Genomic DNA, 19,841 nt, shown 5'->3' on the forward strand with positions numbered 1-19,841 from the left:
AAATTATAGTCCATAAGACTGGTTACGTTTGGTGTCTATGCTTTCAGATTTGCTTATTTTGTGTATATACTTAAATGGGAACAGGATGTATTACACTTAACTAAAAACACCTTCTGTTATACAGCTTTAAAAAAATCATTTAACAATATATTTTAGATACCTTTTAATTTTTCTTAATGACTAAATTACATTTAAATCATAGAAATCCAAAATAACTTATTTGTAAAGCATACAGCACAGTTTCATTAATCCTATTTCTTTGATATATGCATTTCCTTCCATTGATGGTTGTTGTTCTGAGGTTTGGGAGGACATATGTTTGTATTCTCTGCGTGATTTTATGTATTGAATCATATTGTCTAAGTAATCTGAATGCTACATCCCCTGCAAATGTGGTTCCTTACAACCTGGAAGGGGAACTAGAAGGACAGACATACACTATAAGTCACTTCGATTATCAACTAGATAAACTCTAGATCTTTATATATATAATAGGGACAAAAAGCACTTGAAAGTGTGTAACTTTTCTATAGTGACAAACATCCTCCAATTTTGGTTTCCAGGCAATCCGTTTCCATTTTTTTTTTTTTTTGTTTCCAGCAGAGCTTCCACCTAACCCACATATCCTTTAGTCCTAATTTAGACACAGGGCACCCTGAGATTTTCTTACCTAAGGATTTGAAGACATCGGGGCTGGCATACTTCCCATCAAAGTACACGGTGTTGTTCTGAGAGTCAAAGGCACGGCACATCCTGATGAACACCACTTCTAGAGAACCTAAGCAGAGGCAGGATGGGTTCAGGTCATCTGATCTAGAGGAGTCTGTTTCTAAGGTGCTAATGTAGAGATGCTTTCTGAGACAGAGACAGCACAGGGGGTGTTGTGTGCAGTGTAGCTCTTTGGCTCAGATACATCAGCTTGCTGTCTCTCTGAGACAGCAGAGCTTATTCCTACGCAAAGACTTTCTGCAGAAGCTGAGCTGTTTAACTGAAATGAGGACTAATTTACAAATGTCTTCCTTGGCACACTTCTACCTTGCGATACAGAGTCTCATAGTTGCTAGGAAAGCACTTATTCATATGTATCAAAACAAACCAGCAAAACCAGGGAGATTCTCTGAGTTCCACAAGCCCCTTCCTAAAAACATAGCCTTGGGACCTGGTAGGTACACAAAATGCAGGTGACGGAAAATGTGGGAATGCAGGCTTTCTTCAATTTCATCTTCTCACCCAGAGGAAAAACAAAATGGAAGGAATGTTTCCTGAACACAGCTCAAAAACCTTTAAAAAGAACTCAGTTTCTGCTAAGAAAAACCTGAGCTATTACCACTGGAGAAAAAGTGCTCTCGACACCTTCCTTACCAAGCATTTCTTTAACAAGCGGGTGAAAGCAGGTTAGGGAGAGACATCAAAATTCACTTGCAAAGCGCATACCTGCTTTTAGAAGCACAATTTGATCGTTTTGACACAGCTCCATAAATCCATCAATGCGTTTGGCAAACTCCACCACATACTGTATAGCTTCTGTGATTTTGATGGCACACAATTGCCACATCACCTCCCGCTGCTGTTCAAGAGGAAAACATTAACATACAGGTTACCCAGTCTCCTTGGCACAAGGGATTTGTTCCTATTTTATAAAATCCTTCTGTGGAAATGGAGTCAGAAAGGCTAGAGGATGGAACAATAAACAGTTGCCCAGTAATTCGGGTTGTAAGGATTGCTTCCATGTCCCTCCTGCCTCCTCTGATTCCTCTTACCTTTTTGGTGGCAATGGGATAAGGACAAGATGTTATGAACGTTTGGAGCAGAAAAGCTGAAAAGAAGTCAGGGAAGTAACACATGCTACTGCTTTAGCCTTGGGTCACAGAATAGCAAAGTAGGATCTTCTTTTAGGCAATTGTTTTTCCTTGGGAAATTTAATAACACTTTTTTTTTATTGGTTGTTCAAAACATTACAAAGCTCTTGACATATCATATTTCATACATTAGATTCAAGTTGGTTATGAACTCCCAATTTTACCCCAAATACAGATTGCAGAATCACATCGGTTACACATCCACATTTTTACATAATGCCCTATTAGTAACTGTTGTATTCTGCTACCTTTCCTATCCTCTACTATCCCCCCTCCCCTCCCCTCCCATTTAATAACACTTTTTGGAGGGAAAGGAGGGAGAGGGGAGTAAAGAAAATTTGTTGTATACCCACTATAAGCTAGATGCTTTGTGACATCCATGTCTCAGCATTTTCATAAGAATTTTTTTCTTTTGTCCAGACATGACATGAAAGCTCACAGAGGTTTCAAAGTAGATGTGCGGGCTGGACCCAAATCTAAGCATCTCTGACTCTGAAATCCCGTTTCATATGTCTTGCTGTTTCTTACTTATTTCTAGCTTCTGCTCTGCAGCTTTGGCTATTGGGGTTACCTGCAACCTCAATAGCTAACAAAGCAACTCACTGCTACTCTCCAACCTGTCCTCTCAGTTTCCTTTTATATACTCACTCTCCAGTGCAGTTACAGGGAGACCTGGATCTGTGTCTTTGCTTACTTTTCCCCAGTCTCTGTTAAGACTAGTGATAGGGTGTAAGAAACCTTAGATTCGGAGCCAGGAATCATGGTCTGGGCCTGATGTTTCCCTCTCTAGCCATACGCTGGCTGGCTGGAGGGGTGTTAGTTTCTCCATATGTTACATGAAAGGGAGGATTAACAGAGAGAATCCCCTTGGTCTTTTCTATGATTATCAGGAAAACCCAAGCATTGTCTTCTACCAAAGGTAAAATTATTTTAATCCCATCTCCAGCTTTCCCTCTCATTTTAGTGGCTTATTGATCAGAGAGTTGTATAGAAAAAAGCAAGTAGCAGGACTGTCAGACTTACCTAGCTAGGTTCAGACCAGAGTTATGATCACAGTTTCCAACCTCATGTTTGTACGTGTTGTCTAAAGTCCTTCTTAATAACCACTGGAAACATGAGGCTGAGATTTTTTTTTTTTTTTTTTTTGCAACAAATTCTGGACTTTATAAAATCTTCTACTGTGATACTAGGACAAATTCCAATTCATATAGGAATTTGGAAGCTGCTTGATCTAGTCCCCAGGTGACTAAGAGAAGGAGATGTGTGTGTACTTATAAAACACAATAGAATTTGTTTGTTTTTGCTGAAATTTTACATGCTGGCATCTCAGTAGGATGACAAAGCCTCAAGGACATGATCATCTCTGGAAGAATAATTTTTAATCAGAAATCTGCTATCTGATGAGACCATTCTTGGGTTCTGAATAAATAGCCTACCTAAACACCATTTCCACAATCCTAAGAAAGAGCCTTCAGATTCTACCTTGTTTTGATAGTTCTCAATCTCTTCCTGCAGAAAGGTCTGCCACGTTATCTGCTGGAGCTCTTCTCTCAAGTATTGGCAGGTTTCCAGATGTGATTTAGATATATTCTGTGCAAGGTGTTCTAAGGAGAAAACAGGAGATCACAAACATGAAAAGCCACATTCTTCTTTCTTAGGATAATAATTTTTCCACCTAACATTTGCTTTAAAAAGGAATAAGTATAATGCCAGCTATTGAGTTCTGATTATCTTTACATATTTAAACAAACGGTTTGGAACTATTCTGTATTTGAGAACCCGAGGATATAAGACAGGGACTTTACAAAGCCAATATTTCAAGATGAGACCATGATTTCAGAGGCCCTGCTGACTTTAACCTTGTTCTGTGCTTAACATCAATATCTGGTAATGAACAGATATTGACCTAGATAGGTATGGGGAATGATTGACATGGCTTCTTCTTGAAATTTTTTGAATATTCTAGGAAAAATTACTCTTTAAAAACCAGGAAATTATATTCTTTTATGATGACAATTATGCATTTCTTTTGCTTTTTCCTGAAAATAGCAGTTAAGAGAGAGACTGTGCACTTAGACTGTCTGGGTCTATATCTCAGCCCTGCTACTTATTTGCTCTGCCATCTTGAGTATGTTACTTTACCTCTCTGGGCTTTGGTTTCCTCAAACGAGGGGAACAATATCTATTTCACAGGGCCACTGTAAGAACTAAGTAAGGTGAGCACTTAGAACAGGGAGCATTGCTTAGCATGTGCTGCATAGTTATTATGCTTGAGAGTAAGGAGTTTGAAATCTTGAGGAAATGGATGCCAAAGAAGTTTTCCCTAGCAATTTATAATCTATGGTCATGCATGAAACATACTGAAAGGATAATTCAAGGCATTAGATAATAAAGTGTGAAAGTGAATTTCATCAGAAGATAAAGGAAAAGATAACAGGCACCATTAAGAAAGGGAGAGATCAATGCTGAAATGGAAGATGCTTCTTGGCATTGAAGACTAAAGGATGGGTAGTGTTTTCAGGGAGAGATTGGGGTATGAGAAGGTACACCAGCTCTGCATAGGAAGGGTGGTGGATGAAGGAACCGAATATGGCATTTATAGGGACAGGCAGATGTGATAAAGTAATTGTGTCAAGACAGAAATATAGGTAAGTAAGGGCCCAACACCTGGAGAATCTAGAATGTGAGGACTTAATCTGTTCCTAATGAAACAAAGGGAACTAGTAGGATTCTCCAGAGGGAGCTGACATATTTAAAATCGTACCTAAAGACAGAGGATAAGCAGTTTTATGCTTGATGGACTAAACAAGAGAGGTGGGGCAGGGGGACCAATCAGAAGGCTCCTGGAGTCTAGTTATGAGTGATTAAGAGCCTGGAGCAGGTTGAAAAAGGAGGGCAATTAAAAATGTTTTAAAAGAAGAATTGACAAGACTCTGTGACTATGAAACCATACCCAAAATTTACTCTCCTTCCAGGGTTTTGGATGTATAACAGGCAAGCCATCTAAAAGAATGGTGCTGAATGCAAACTTGGTAATGCTACTAGGAGTGTCTGTAAATTTGTTATTTCCGCCCTCAAACAGAATGAGACTTGTTTGTATGAAAATAGAGCAGGTTCACCTAAATGGAGTTTGAAACTAGAATCTCCTTGGAGACACAGAAACATAATAAATCTTAATGGCCCTATTTGGCAACACACAGACACTAAAACAGCATGAATAAATAGCATACCAAAATAAAACAGAAACACAAGAAAACATTTAAAGGAAAGAAAGAGACAGAATTTGAGAGAAAGAGGGAGAAGCCAGCAAATTGCATATCTTAGAATCAATGATGCTAGTGAGGAAGAGAGTACAGACAAAAATAATGGAAATTGGAAACCAAAAAATGAATGCAGAAATAACGTAGTGAACTGTGATCTATAGAGAGAGCTCTCATTATATGAGGTAGTTTCTAGAATGTAAGTTTACAATTTTCCTGTTTTGCAAATATGGAAACACTAAAGTAAAAAGTGTTCACAGGGAAGCTGGGGGCTCCTGCAGGTGACCCGTGGGAAGCAGTTCACAGTACTCTCTTGCAGGTTGTATCTCTTTTCCAGTTAATATGGTCAGTCAGCACCTTGTGTTTTCATTTCATCTTCAAACATGTTGCCAGGACTGGGGATAAAAGTCTATGGTACTGTGCTTTCCTGGCATGCACAAGGCCCTGGGTTTGATCCCCAGCACTGGCACCCCAAAGCTGCCACTTACTTCCACCTGAGTCAGGATTTTTAACAGCCAGTGAATAGGGCAATGTAGATGACATACCAGTAGAGGGCAGCAGCTGCATTCTCACCAACTGCTAACTGCTGTCTTTGATTTCAATTTATAATAGATTTGGCAACTCGAAGATTTTAGACATTTTGCTATTTTTAAATATCCATTTCAGCAAAGGAGAATATGTTCAGGCTGAATAAAAGTTAAGAAGTTAGTGTGGCTTCTCAGAGAAACCACGTGGAATAGTGAAATACCTCAGAAACAGGAGGTAGGAGGGCTGTTTTCTGGTCTGAGCTCAGCAGATATCTATCTCACTTTATGACAAGGGCAAGTCCGTTCCCCTCCTCAGCCATGACTGTTTCATCAGTACTGCCAGTGTCTAGACACTGCAGATGGAAGATCCTGGCTTCCAACTAACTCAGACTTTCATAGTGAGAAGGAACTACAGATACCACCTGGTCCAAACTCTGCTCATGTTATAGATAATGACATTAATGAGATGATAATAAATAACTCTTACATAGCATTTGCCATGTGCCAGATCCATATAATTTACTTCTGTCCTGAAAATATATATTTTTTCTCACTTAATCCTTATAATCCCAGGAAAAAGGTACTAGTACCGTCTCCATTTATTAGATGAGAAAATTGAGCCACAGTGAAGTCAAGTGACATCTTTCAAGGTGTCACAGATGGAAAATGGCAGAGCTATGTATTTAACATAGACAACCTGTCTTCAGAGTCTGTATTCAACCTTTATATTCTATAGGTAAGGAAACTGCAGCTTGCAGGTCACAAAACTTACAGTGGTTGGTACAACTTATAGCAAGGCTATGACCACAGCTCACACAAGCTGACTTGTCTCATTCTATGTCCAATATGTCACTCATCTTTTCTGCACAACATTAGTTAACAATTATAGTCAACAAGACACAATTAGTGCTTTAAAAAATATGGAATGTATAATTCAGGTACCAACTGCACATCAAGGGTAAAATTTCCTAATGAAATATGATTTCTATTTTAATGAAAGTAACAGGCAGTAAGTACTCTTATTGAAAGATAGAACTGTACTTAGGATATGTCAATTTACAATTTTCCTGTTGTGCAATTGGTTTCATTTGTTGAAAATATGATGCCAACGTTTGCTTATTTTGAAATCAAGAGTCTCAGTTAAAAAGGACAATAGGACTTAAGCCACAAAAGAAATATCAAGTGATTTTTATGTGGCTTTACAGTGGCAAAGTAAGTCCTAGGTCATTTTCATGCTACTTTTAGTTTCATGAACTACTCTGCATCTGTAAATGGGAAAGAAAATTAGAACCCAACTTTTGCCTTTTCAGAAAAATTCTAGTTTAGTTTTGAGTTTGGGTCTACTCATAGTTATGAGTTAATTCATCCTAGAATATGATATAACACATGGGGAAAAAATCGTGATTTCAAAAGAATATCAAGTACAAGGGAACAGAGCTCCCCAGATGCCCCAGGAGGCAACTGCTATAGAAGAAGAGGTTGGTTTGTTCAGTGACTTGGGACAATCAGCTCAGCCATTTCTGACCCCAGTCAGGTATTAGTGCACTTTTAGCCAAAGTGCCATGTTCAAGGGCATCACTTTGGCTAAGCTCTATGGATTTATTTCAGGATTGAAGATTTGACAAGCAAACAGGATAGATTCACTAGTATTTATGGTAAGGTGGAAGCAAACCTAAAATGAGTCAGGTCATTTTTCATGGGATCATGTCAGCTTTCAATCAAATCCCTATTCATTTCTGAAAATTTTACTTTCATTACAGTTCTGCTTAAGGCTCAGGCAACCAAGATTTCATGACAAAAATGGAAGGTTTTTGTTCTAGTTCAAGAAAAAAAAAATCAAACCTACCTCTGCTCAGCTTGGCTTCTAGTTCAGAGGTTTCTCTGTTAATCAAAAGAGCTGTGATACACCTTTAATGCTGTTCAGTGGTTAAAGACCAGGCTTAACATGTCCCTGCTCTTGAGGATTTAAATTTAGACCCATAAAGAGATGCTTGTTGTAAAAACCGTAAAGAACATTCAATTTGTTCTATTTGGAGAAAGATTTTACTGGAAATATAAATTTCACTTAAAAGATGTTTTATGGGGTACAGAGGTGGAGCAACCCTCTAAAGAACACAGCCATTATTTCTGTGAACTGAGGATTTCTGTGCTCAAGTCAGAACCTGCTGGTTCTTTTCCATCTGAGGTCTTCATTCTCTCCTCGTATTAACTTAGTCATCTCCACAGCAACTAATTGAAATGTCCCAAAGGATTATAACCTTGTGTGAGGAATAACTAGGAGGAGAAGATCAAATTCTAAAACTGCAAAGGTTCTTGTCAAAGTTTTTCTAATAATAGTGCTGTATTTAAAAATCAATTAAATATAGCAGAGGATGTTAATATAACTTCCTTGAAATGGAAAGTTTTCCATTGTCTGTGTTATCAACATTTCTAGGTCACATCTCCCAAGAAGCAGTCATGTGCCAGCAATAAGGAAATGGGATTGAGGGGGTGGGGTATGGTGAGCCTTATATAAAATATAAATTTGGTCAACAATATCCATCCTCAGGTGAAGAAGCTAATTTATTTTTAATATTTATAGTATACATAAATGTGTATAGGGGACAGGACAAATGATACAAATGGAAGAAGTGGGGGTGGGCCTATCAGGAGGTGTCACCCCCTGACTGGTACCTTGGATGCTGACATTCACAAAGCCCGGTCCAGCGTAATTAGTTTTCCTCCCCTTATACAAATAGCTGAAAATCTAAAGTTTTCATAACTGTCCAAGTTTATTGGGATGGGGGTAGGGGAGACTGACCAAGTACAAACTTACAGTTATATAGGAGAAATAAGTTCTAGTGTTTTATGGCACAATAGGGTAACTGTGGTTAACTGTGTGGTAATGAATATTTAAAAAAAAACTAGTAGAGAGAATTTTAAAATTTTTCGCTACAAAGAAATTATAAATGTATGAGGGAATAGATTTGGTAAATACTCTTATTTAACTATTACACAATGTATCAAAGCATCACATTTTTCTCCATAATGCAAATTATTATGTGTCCATCAAAAAAAAAACAAAACAAAAACAAGTTTAATTTTAGTAACCAAACACTTTAAAAAATTCTGTGCTGGCCAAAAAACATGTCTGTGGGCCAGGTTCAGTTTGTAAACTGCCATTTTTTGGTGACTTTAGGTACAAAGCAATATCTGGAATATGACTAAAGTAAAAAAAAAATGTTGAAGTTAATATGACCATTCCCTATGCTTAATGTTTTCTGCAGAATTTTCCTTAATTTTGTCTCATTTCTGATGCTGAGAGGCTAAGCATTTATGGGAAATGATGGACAGTCAAAAGCAAGGGAGTGGGCTGGAATCTGAAGTAGCCTAGATGGTAACAGTGAACTGCATCATTTTAACAACATAACTCATCAGAGGAAAGTCAAACATACCCCTTTACTACCCAGGGCGTAAGCAGAGCATCCCAGCAGAAGCATGCAAGCCATTACCTAGTTCTGCCATGGACACCGTTGGGGAAGTCTCTCCATTGGTGAACGAACAGTAGGGAAAAAAGCCAGATGCTGGTGTGTAGTCACATATGGGTTCTGGTTTGATTCCATTGATATCAAGCCCTGACTGGTCTGGGGAGGGCTGTATGTCCAGGTAGAAGCTGCTGACAGCAGAGTCGGCCTTGCTGCCCTCGGGGGTGTGCCCATCGATGTAGGTACTGAGGTCCTCGTGAAGCTCTGTCAGCCCGTTGGCCGAGATGTTGTAGGTGGGTGTCAGCGGCTCAGCCTCTCCAGGCTGCTGCTGGTGGTCGCGCTGCTGCTGCTGCATCCGGTGTTTCTGCACTTCTGCATATAAGCTGTCTCTCTGCTTTTTCGACATTCGACCAAATTTTACAGCTGGAAGAAAATAGCCAAACGGTACCATGTAAATGTGCTTTTCTTCATTATCCTCTCCTGCAGTCTTTACGGTTTCCTTTGAAGTCTTAATCTCAATCAATAGCCACATGATCACAAAATAAGGACATCCGGAGGTAAAAACAGTCCCACCCCACACAGGCTGGCTCCATCTTTCCCTGGAAAATGCACACCCCAGAGAAACTGATGTTTCAGAAACAGACTCAGGATGGTAGGGGAATGCTTGGATAATCCTCCCTGTTTTTCTGCCATCACATATCCTTGGGCTCACTGGGCACCACTGAGATGTCACCTAAGGCACTTGTTCGCTTACCACTTATAAAACTAGCCTAGGCCTCTTCCTTCTCCCCAGCATTCAGACCAAGGAGCAGCAATGCAAAGACTCACAGAGCACACCAAGGTGAAGGCGACCTCAACTTTCATTCAGTTCTCAGTTTTGTACACTTGAATGAGGTTCTTCTTGGTTGGCTTTGAAGCTTTATGGAAAGGCCTGATCTAAGAAGCCCCCTCCTCCACTTGTGGGTCCTGGCAGCCCCTGTGAAATCCTTGGACCATTCTTTAAGTGACACTTTCTGTGGATTTCTTTTAGCCTTGAGTAGAATGGATATCAAGATTTTGAAAGGGCAAATACTATATAAGATCCCTGTTGGGTGGATTTGTGTTTGTGATGCTTCTCCTTGGGATGTGTCTCCATAATTTAAGTGAAGTGGTGACTGAGCAATTTTTCAGTTTATTCAGAATCTCAAATGATTTCTTCTGAAACACCCAGATAATTGAAAGAAGAAGAAGAAGAAAGAAGAAAGAAGAGAGGAGGAGGAGGAGGAGGAGGAGGAGGAGGAGGAGGAGGAGGAGAAAAAAAAAAAACCTTATGATTTCCTGGTCTGAATTTCCCCACTAATTTGTTTTTCAGCTGGATTCTATATGTGAATAAAGCCTCTGCTGGAGGACTTGGTTCTCCTGATTGTTGGTTAATTTACTCCTGGTTGGAGGAGTAAAGTCACACAAGTTTGGGGCAGGAAGAGGGAGAGAGGGAAATAAAGTTGGAACCATGGCCACCAAACTGGCCAGGTGCTGGACTCTTCTATCAAGGAGGATGTACTGTCTTTCTGCACAGAGGAAAAAAGTGAACTAGAATAGTGGTCAGTTTTCAGTTTCCACAACTCAGATAACAAACTTAGATGGGGCCAGTTAGATGGTAAAGAGATTTTGGTGTGGGCTCTGAATTTCAGGCCCATAGTTTCATAATCCCCTAATTCCATCCATGCTATCTCTTCATATGTAAATTTTCCAAAAGGCATACTGTAGCTACTTAATTTTTTGCATTTAAGGATACTTTAGGACCTCCAACAGGATTCATGCCCATAGGTGAAACATACTCTGCGATTATGCTTTAACTTTTGCCTTAACATTAACAACAGTTATCTCCCAATAAGTGAAATACAAGGAACAGCTCTTGAAAAAATGCACACATAACATTGTAATTTTAACTTGCAGGTTCCTAAGAGATGTACCTATCTTTGTCAGTTTAGTGCCATTGGAAGAGGAACCCTGCAGAGTTGTGTGTCTCAGGAATTTCTGAGAAAATGGCATAAGTTCTGTGACTTGTATCTTCTGATGATAACAACTTTACTTTTGTAGGGGAATACGGGGGGCCTTGTAGGTGGGTCATGCCTGGGTGGGTCTGGGACCCTAAGAGCATGTGACTATGGAGAAGACAGGTGGCCCACAGGCTACCATTCCACTGGAGGAGACAGCTTCCTTCAATGGGATCTCTCAAGACAGCCAGCATGTTCAGAAAGTCCCTAAAATGGACCTGCTATACTTTCTGCCCAGTTTCCATGTATAAGAATAACTGCCTAGAAATCTGGTGTTGATTATTCAGTGCACTTAAGATAGTTTTCCAGGAAGATCTCAAAATGTTCTATAATTGAATGGTAGATGGTCTCTTTTCCTTAAAATAACTTCTTTTAATGAAAAGAGCATTTGTCCTTTAGCCACACTTTGCACTATTTTCAAACATTCTGCATGTACAAATATTTGACCTGGGCATGTGATTCAAAAGATCCAGTTAGCATAAAACCTCCTTCATCCCAACTGCCAGCACACTTACTAGGGTAAGGCAGGTAACAATTAGTTCTGGCATGTGCTTCCTATGGGGGAAAATGTCCAGAGGAATTATATTCATTAAAGTCCTTTAGATGACACTTGCCTTCAATAAATCCATCTACCTGTAACTTCTGATGTTAGAAAACCTTATGGGACAATTCTCTATATTGCCCCCTACTCCCCATGGGCCAGGCAGCTGACTCTGGTAAATTATGGGGAGAAAAAACTGCTGTGGATTCCACAGCGCTGCCAGGGGTGCCTGGGATGGGCGAGGGTGGGGAGGGGGCATCTCCTGGCAGATCTGAGTCCATGTTTCACAACCCCATGCTACTGTACCACTCAAGCTGTGGGAGCTCACCGTCTCGAGACATCCCTACGGCAAGGCATTTCTGCAATCGACAGTGTTGGCAGCGGTTTCTACTGGTTCGATCAATCAAACAGTTCTTCTGACGAGGACAGGAGTAGGTGGCATTGCTTTGCTGACTTCTCCTGAAAAAGCCCTGTGATTCAGTTATAAAATATAAAACAGGTTAGTGTCAGTTTGAGTGGTATGATACTCAAGGCAGTATACTAAGCACTGAGCAGCATTAATATTTAATGGAGAATTAAACTTGTAGCAGAATCATCCAGGAGACCATTAATGAAATTAAAGTCACTTCTTTTTCCTTGGGTAAAATTGATCCCCAGAGCCTAATACTCCATCCCTTACACATGCAAAACTTTTTTAAACTTCAACCGACAGTTGTCTATGTAAAAGGCACAAGATAAGACTCCTGCTCTTGCCTTCTGATGATCAGAAGCAATGTGTTCGATGGACTGATACAAAGGAGTTTGTCTTTAACCTTTATCTTCAAAATATATTTTAATTTTTTTTCTTTTTGGTACTAGGGATTGAACCCAGGGTGCTTTACCAGTGAACTAAATTCCCAGACCTTTTTGGTTTTTATTTTGAAACAGGGTCTCACAAAATCGCTGAGGCTGGCCCCAAATCTGCCTTAATCTCTCTAGTTTCCGGGATTACAGGCATGTACCACCAAGCCAAGCTCCAGAATATTTTTAGCAAAATAAACACAAACTGGATGCCCAGATTTAAGGAAAATGCAGCCACACCATGACCTAGAGCACTGTGATCCTGATGCACCATGGTGGCCTCTTAGACATCTCTCACTCCCTGGGTCCTGGTGCAAGCAGTTAGATGACACTTGGATGGATTATTTTGGCAGATCAGCCAGATTTGTACTCTTTCTCAGTCCTTGACAGTTTGTAATACCAGTGTTCAGAGTCATGGCCTTTTAAGATTTAACAAATTCAGTCTGAGGTTCCTCAAGTTCCTCTTATGTGTCCAGTACTGTTTTGAAAATGAGAAGGTGCATGAAGGTGCACAAGGAGCTACTAGCCTCAGGAATTTAATTTTTGTTTGTTTATTAACTTTCTGAGCAGGATTCTTAGCTCATTGATTTTGGTGTTTATTCTTATAGCTGCAAATGTTCTTTTTAGTTATGTTTCAGCAGCAATCCACAAGTTTTACTATGCAGTATTTTCATTATTATCCACTTGAACATGTTCTAGATTTGTCATAAATTTCTTTAACCAAAATGCTATTTAGAAGTATATTTCTCAATTTCAAATATACAAGGAAGGGGCTTTGGTTATCTTTTAATTGTTGACTTATCTTTCAGAAGTTTTGCTAGCTAGACATGTCCTCAAAAGAAAAAATAGGATAAATAGAGTAATTTCTATGAAGCAGAGCCACGAAGGGTACAAAAGCATCTTAAAAGCTTTAATGGTGAAGATATGTGATCCCAGCAAAGGGGACGCTGGTGAAGAGGGGAAAGTGAAGTCCGGAAGAACTTGACAAGTAGTTGGGGTAAGGGTATTCTTCCACTGAAGGAATTTTCTAGAGGCCAACTTGTCAGTTACATCAAAATTGTTAGAAACATGCCCACTGAGCCATTAATTACATTTTTTTCTTTCTTTTTTTCTTTTTTATTTAAACAGTACTGGGGATTGAAATCAGGGGTGCTCTACCACTGAATTATACCCCAACCCTTTTTAGTTTTTATTTTGAGACAAGGTCTTGCTAAGTTGCGCAGGCCAGCCATAAATTTGTGATTCTCCTGTAGCAGCCTCCTGAGTAGCTGGGATTACAGGTGTTCACCACTGCACCTGTGCAGCTAGTAATTACCCTTTAAGAAATATACCTTAAGGGAATATTAAGAATGGCATAAAGATTCACCTATAAGAACATTTTTTTGCTGCACTATTTACAATATGAAAAAATTTAGAAAGATCCTAAATGTCAACACTAGTGACAATCATATTGTATACACATACAATGGAATTTAGCATCTGTTAATGGAATTTCAGAAATACAATTGTTATAAAAAGATGATAAAATATACTTCTGAATTTTAAAAGAAATAAACCCAGTATCATCAAATTTTTTGACTAAAAAGAAAAGGAACCTATATATTTAGAAGAAACTTTAGAAAAATTACGCCCTAAAATGAAAAAAAAAAATCATTAGCTGTGTCTGGTGGGGCCACAGGTGATTTTAAGTTTCTTTTCATCTGTGCTTTCTGATTTTTTTACACTGTACAAATGGAAAGATATGTGAACTACTTGGGAAGAACAATCGAGTTCATCTGCTTCCTTCTGTGATGACTGGGGTCTCTGAGGACCAAGTCAATGTGTACGATGCATGTGACCTCGGTTCCCTCTTGTTTACTTTTGCAAATCAACCTGGGAAGATGGTAGGAGGCAGATCCTCAGCTCTCACTCCTTCTTGCACCCTTCTAAGCTGCTAACCTAAACACAGGCAATCCTGGGGACCCAGATCTGCACTGTACTTGAAATCTACCCTATATCAAGTCTGATCTCCTCTGTAAAGCAATCTGTTCTCACGATATATAAAGCTGTGGTGTGTGTGTGTGTGTGTGTGTGTGTGTGTGTGTGTGTGTGTTGTACCCTGTGAAAAGAAAGTGAGAAGTAAAGCTTTCTTTGGACTTAATAAAGAGAAGTCAAGAAAATATAAGTGGTAACAGGGGCGGATAATCCTTAGAAAAAGACACCAAGAGGTCACTGGTCTAGGTGTTCATTTCAGTCTGAGACACATAATCTCTGTCAAAGCTGAAAGGTGTTTATCTCTTTCCTGAGACTCGGCTCCCACTCATACCCTGTGTGTTTGTTACCACTGCAGGTGCCTTGGCTCAGGAGGTTATTTGTTTTTCCTTTAGTTGGGGTTGAATTTTGCTGCCTTCATATTGAGCCCATTGTGGTTGGTTTTAAATAATTCTTGAATATGGATAACGTCTGCACACTCTGGTTTCCTTTAAATGGAACCAATGCTGAGGGCTGTCAAACTCTCTTGGGGAAGTGTCTCCTGTAGCCCCAATCACCACATCTGTCAATCTTCCTTTATAGGGTCTTTTCTACCTTTAGTGTTTCTTCTTGGGATCCTCTCTAGCTGTTTTACTTCTTTCAAAAGTCTGAAATCCAGACTACACACAGCTCTTCAGGGTCATTAATGAAAAGGATGCTGGCTTTTAGTTTCCACATATTAATTTGATACCACACTACGGTAAATAAGGTTCCTGAATATTAGCACAGAAGCCGTATATAGCCATCAGTCTTCTCTACCACAAAGGAATTAGAGGGCATGATGATAGATAGATAGATCAATCTTAATGATTGTATTAATCATATCTTTTAGTTCTGCACGTTAGATGCTTTGACATCTTGGGGCCTTGCTGAGGTACTACCCTTCCCAGGACCAGCTAATCCCTACAGAAAGCAAGCAACTTGCCTGCAGTGTACCTTTTGAATGCATACCAACCAGGTCAGAGCCAGGTCACAACCTCCTTGATTAGGTTTCAGACTCCCAGCCAATATTCCCCAGCCCTTACCACTCCTGGGTCAGCAAGAAGACCACCAGAAACAACCCTAGGCCCTGCACCCCATAACTATTTAGTAGAACAAACTAGCTAGTCATGGGTCTGCTCCCCCTGTGGTGCACTTCCTTCCCATGGAAACCACAATACAGCTCCTATGGCCCAGGAGCTCCTGTCTTCCCTTTACCTCCTGACTGACTGTGGTGCTTCCCTGTGTGGCCCCTGCATGGCCTGACATGGATCCCGTTCCCAGGGTTTGTGAGTATAACAGACTTTATTCCTCATGATAGTCATTTGCAAGTCTATGTATCTTTTGACATCTGTTTAGAACAAGACCTAGGTACTGTTAAATAGCTCTTAAGATGTGCTAGGCACTCTGTGCTTTATGTGGATCATGACATTTAATTTCAACAAGGACAAGGCAGATACTTTCATTTCTGTTATTTCAGGGCTGAAGAAAGCCTTATGAGGGTGCAGAGACTTGCTCATAATATCCCCTCTAGCATAAGGTAAAGCCAGGGTAAAAATTTTCATAGGTTCTTCTAAAACTCATACTATTGTCCTTTTTTAATGTTTCCCCTGTTTGTCAAAGGAATTCCTCCTTCATTGTTTTCATAAAAGGCAATCATTTAATTACTGTAAAGATTAAAAAAAAAAGCAACAAGGTATGCATAATCAAATAGCAAGGCTGATCCACTCTGATTTGGTGTGTTTTCCTATAGATGAGGCCCTTTAGTTAACCTAGGCTGCTAGGTTCACTACTGCACCTGTGCAGCTAGTAATTATTCTTTAAGAAATATACCTTAAAGAAATACTGCCTAGACATGTCACAAAATCCTCCTCTACAGCTGCAACAGATATGGGTTAGGAGTCACATGAAAAAAAATCACTCTTGTGATTCTATCATTTCCCCTCATTTCTGACCAGAAAATTTTGCCCCCTTTGATACACCACACCTCTATCTCGATCACGTTGGTTCATTTACAAACAAAATGACAATGAAACTTACAGCCAGGGCACACAGTCACTACCACAAATGCTGTCTGAGTCGTTATGCCTTAAACTTGAAGTGCATCCACAAGGCACTCCATGAATGCCTGGAGGAGTGGCCCTGTGTCTGGAACTAATGTGGCTTCTGAGCTGTCCACTCAGAAGAGGACCACACTACTGAGATGTGTAAGTTTGGAAGGGTTTGGGGAAAGCAAGCAACGGGACATATCTTGCTCTTGGTATCATCATTTGGTCCTCAATTGAGCCCACTAGGGAAAGTCTTGCTAAGAAGTTCTGGGAGTGGCACAGCTAAAAACCAGAGAAGAGAGCTATCTTTTGCACTAAGTCAACAGAGTCACACCCACAAGGAGAACTAGAGAATACCAGATAGGAGGGGTCAAGCAGGGTTATAAAGTGAGACCTGAGAAGGGAGAGAGTGGGTAAGCCTCTGTGACTCAGAAGAACACTGAACTTTGCATTTCAGAAAGAATAAGGGTTTGGCTTTCTTCTACTTTAAACTTCTTTTCAGCAGTCCTTGGGGGTTTCTCAGAGGTTTAAGTGTTTGGGAAGCTAACCTGATAAAATATTAAAAGCTAAAGAAGACATAAGAGAGAGAGCGATTAGAAGAGAAGGAGGAAGTATAATAAGAACTTTCCTACCTAAAAGAAGCAATATGCTCCTAAGAGTACAAATAGGATCTTGTCTGGGGAGCAATAGTAGAGGAGGTAGGTCGAAGTAGACCTGGAACATGAGTTTCAGGGCTGGGCAGTCTGAGGTCATCATACAGAGAACAGGGGTAGCACAAGTCAGTGCATGGAGTCTGGGGAGGAATGGAGGCACTGTGTACTGAAAAGAAGGTGCTGGAACTGTGAGAAGCTGGGAAAGACATTAAGTATATAGTTTTGCAATTTTATTGTTTATAAAGGATGAGTTAATGAATTACTTCATTGGCTTTCATAATTTTTTTTTAATGGATGTCAAAATACATGAAGATGTGCATTTACAAACATGGTGGGCTTGAGCAGAGTCATCCTGATGAACTTCAGGTAGTTCTTAGTGAGAGTGCGGCACATTACCACCACCTAGTGGCAGCATTCAGTCATCGCAAATAATATAATATACAGGCCTTTAGAGTTAAAGGTCCCAGGGCTGGTACTCCCAGTGTTAGTACTGAGAGAAAGCTGACTCAAAAGCCTGACTTTAAGTCCAGTGCCCTGCCACTTAAGTATTTTCTCTTAGGTGTTGGACTAAAGAACTGATGTCACACAGTCTCACCTTTTGACACACGGAGTTCCCACATATCAAACTTCTGCCTCAATTTCCATTCTCAAAGACTTCTCTCTAGCATTTCCTCCATACTTTGCTTTGCCCTCAACATGCCTTTGAGTTTTATTTCTGATGTCTGCCTACCACTTTCTGGAAAAGTCTATTCCCCAATACTTTTAAATATGGCTGTTCACTATGAATTTGTTTACTATCCCCACTAGATTGGAGTTTCCCAGGATCAGGACTGAGGCCCTGGTGTCCAGAAGAAGGTTCATATCAGAGTGTAAAAATTAATTGCTAAAATTCCAGGAAGTTTGTTGCTAAATCCAGTTGCTAAACCTAACCATTATTGAAAATCAACTAATTATTTTATTATTTTGCCAGCATGTGCTCTTGAAATTATTTGTAACAATTATAGCTGAAAGGTGGAAATACTGTATAATAGTGTGCTACTGTACATCTCTTCTCCACTCTGTGTTCAGTGAGAGGGAACGTTGGGTAGCTTGAAATGGCCATATGGTGAGTATTTACACCACAGAAATTGGCAAATGCTGCCAATCAAGGCTTGATTTACTGCTTTGCTTGTGGTCTGAATTTAAAAAGTGATGCAGAAAATGACAGTGATGCAGATGGAACTTGAAAGTATGCCTTGTGTGTAGCCATTTCATTGTGAATAGTAGAAAAATGGAGGAAATGCTCTTCTGGTATTTGAGAACTCTGATCTGATTCAGCAAAATTGTTTATATCATCACTGATGAATAAGTGAAGTTCAAAATGTCATTTCACTTTCTTCTTGTTCATTAAGGGAAATGAAACATCAACCAAGATTCAAGTTGGAACTATAGACTTTTGTCAGCTGCAACTACAGGCAGAGATGGAACAGTTCAGCAAAACCCATTAAGAGTATTCAGTGAGAATCAAGTGTCTGCACGAGATTTACAATAAAGAATATTATATGTTTTGTTATTATTTGTAAATTATGTGAAATTACTTTAATGGAATATACACCAGTTAGGTACATACAAAAACACTTTGTTTTACAGGGTGCAAGCATGTGACTGGGCTGAGACCACTTCCTACAGGGTCACCAGCTTACCATTAGATTTTTGAAAGAGTCCTCCCTACTTCCTATAGGTATCTATCCAAAATTGTGGTTTGGCTTTCTAGGGCCCCATCACCTTTTCCTCTACCCACACAAGTTCCAAGAACTTAAGACAAACGGTTTTCTCTTCTTTCCAGAACAGAACATATCTAAACCCACTGCCCATTTCCTAGCCTGGTCTCCTCCAGTGTTTTCTTGCTCACTGATAGGTACCATCTACCTCAGCTCCCCTGTCACTCAAGGTAGAAAGATAGCTTCATTGCATCTCTGCCTCCTGCCCATCCACAACCCAAACAGTTGACAATTCAGGCAGCTTCTCACCACCTTCATATTTCTGTGATTCATCAACTTTTCTCCATCTTTACTGCAATTTCCTGGAGTTGCCACATGTATGTCTCCTGAATTGGCTATTATACTGCTGGCAGCCCTGCTTCATTTCTCATCCCTTCTATCCATTTCACACAGTCACTAAAGATCTCCTAAAATACAGAACTGCTCAAGTCACTTCCCTGCTTATAAACATTCAATGGTGCCTACTGACGAGCAGGTGATGACCACCTGTCCAGGCACCTCTCTGCCATGCTTGATCCTCTTCTCAGCCTCATGCTATGTTGAGTTACTACTGTGTTCCAAGTTTTCCAAAGGAACCCTGTCCCTGCCTCTTGCTGGAAACCCCTTTCCTTCAGAATTCACTGAGGTATTCACATTCTCTTGGACCTTCTTTGACTTGGCCCTTCCCAAATCTGGTTGAAGAACTCCACCCATGTGTATCTCTAGAGCCCTGAATTTATCCCCCTCATAGCCCTTACCTTGCTAATTTATTCATCTTTCTCACCAACTGCCTTGTTCATTGGAGTAGCTAATCCAGTACTTAGAGAAGTCAACAAACACATTTTGGATGAAAGACCAGAGGGAAAAATAATGGCTGTGATCAAA

The 19,841-nt window shown here is 39.9% G+C and overlaps 1 protein-coding gene across 2 annotated transcripts in view; it reads right to left on the reverse strand.

The window, feature by feature from the left end:
* Positions 1-19,841, reverse strand: part of Rora (RAR related orphan receptor A) — a 676,242-nt gene that overhangs the window by 13,296 nt on the left and 643,105 nt on the right. For both annotated transcript variants that reach the window (XM_071608338.1, XM_027926174.2), the window contains 5 exons: positions 12,016-12,157; positions 9,138-9,533; positions 3,342-3,463; positions 1,435-1,567; positions 671-778 (listed from right to left, as the gene is read on the reverse strand). In XM_071608338.1, the coding sequence (XP_071464439.1) occupies positions 671-778; positions 1,435-1,567; positions 3,342-3,463; positions 9,138-9,533; positions 12,016-12,157 (901 nt within the window). The remainder of the gene's footprint in view (positions 1-670; positions 779-1,434; positions 1,568-3,341; positions 3,464-9,137; positions 9,534-12,015; positions 12,158-19,841) is intronic.

This window comes from Marmota flaviventris, chromosome 2 (assembly GCF_047511675.1).
Source record: "Marmota flaviventris isolate mMarFla1 chromosome 2, mMarFla1.hap1, whole genome shotgun sequence".
NCBI lineage: Eukaryota > Metazoa > Chordata > Mammalia > Rodentia > Sciuridae > Marmota > Marmota flaviventris.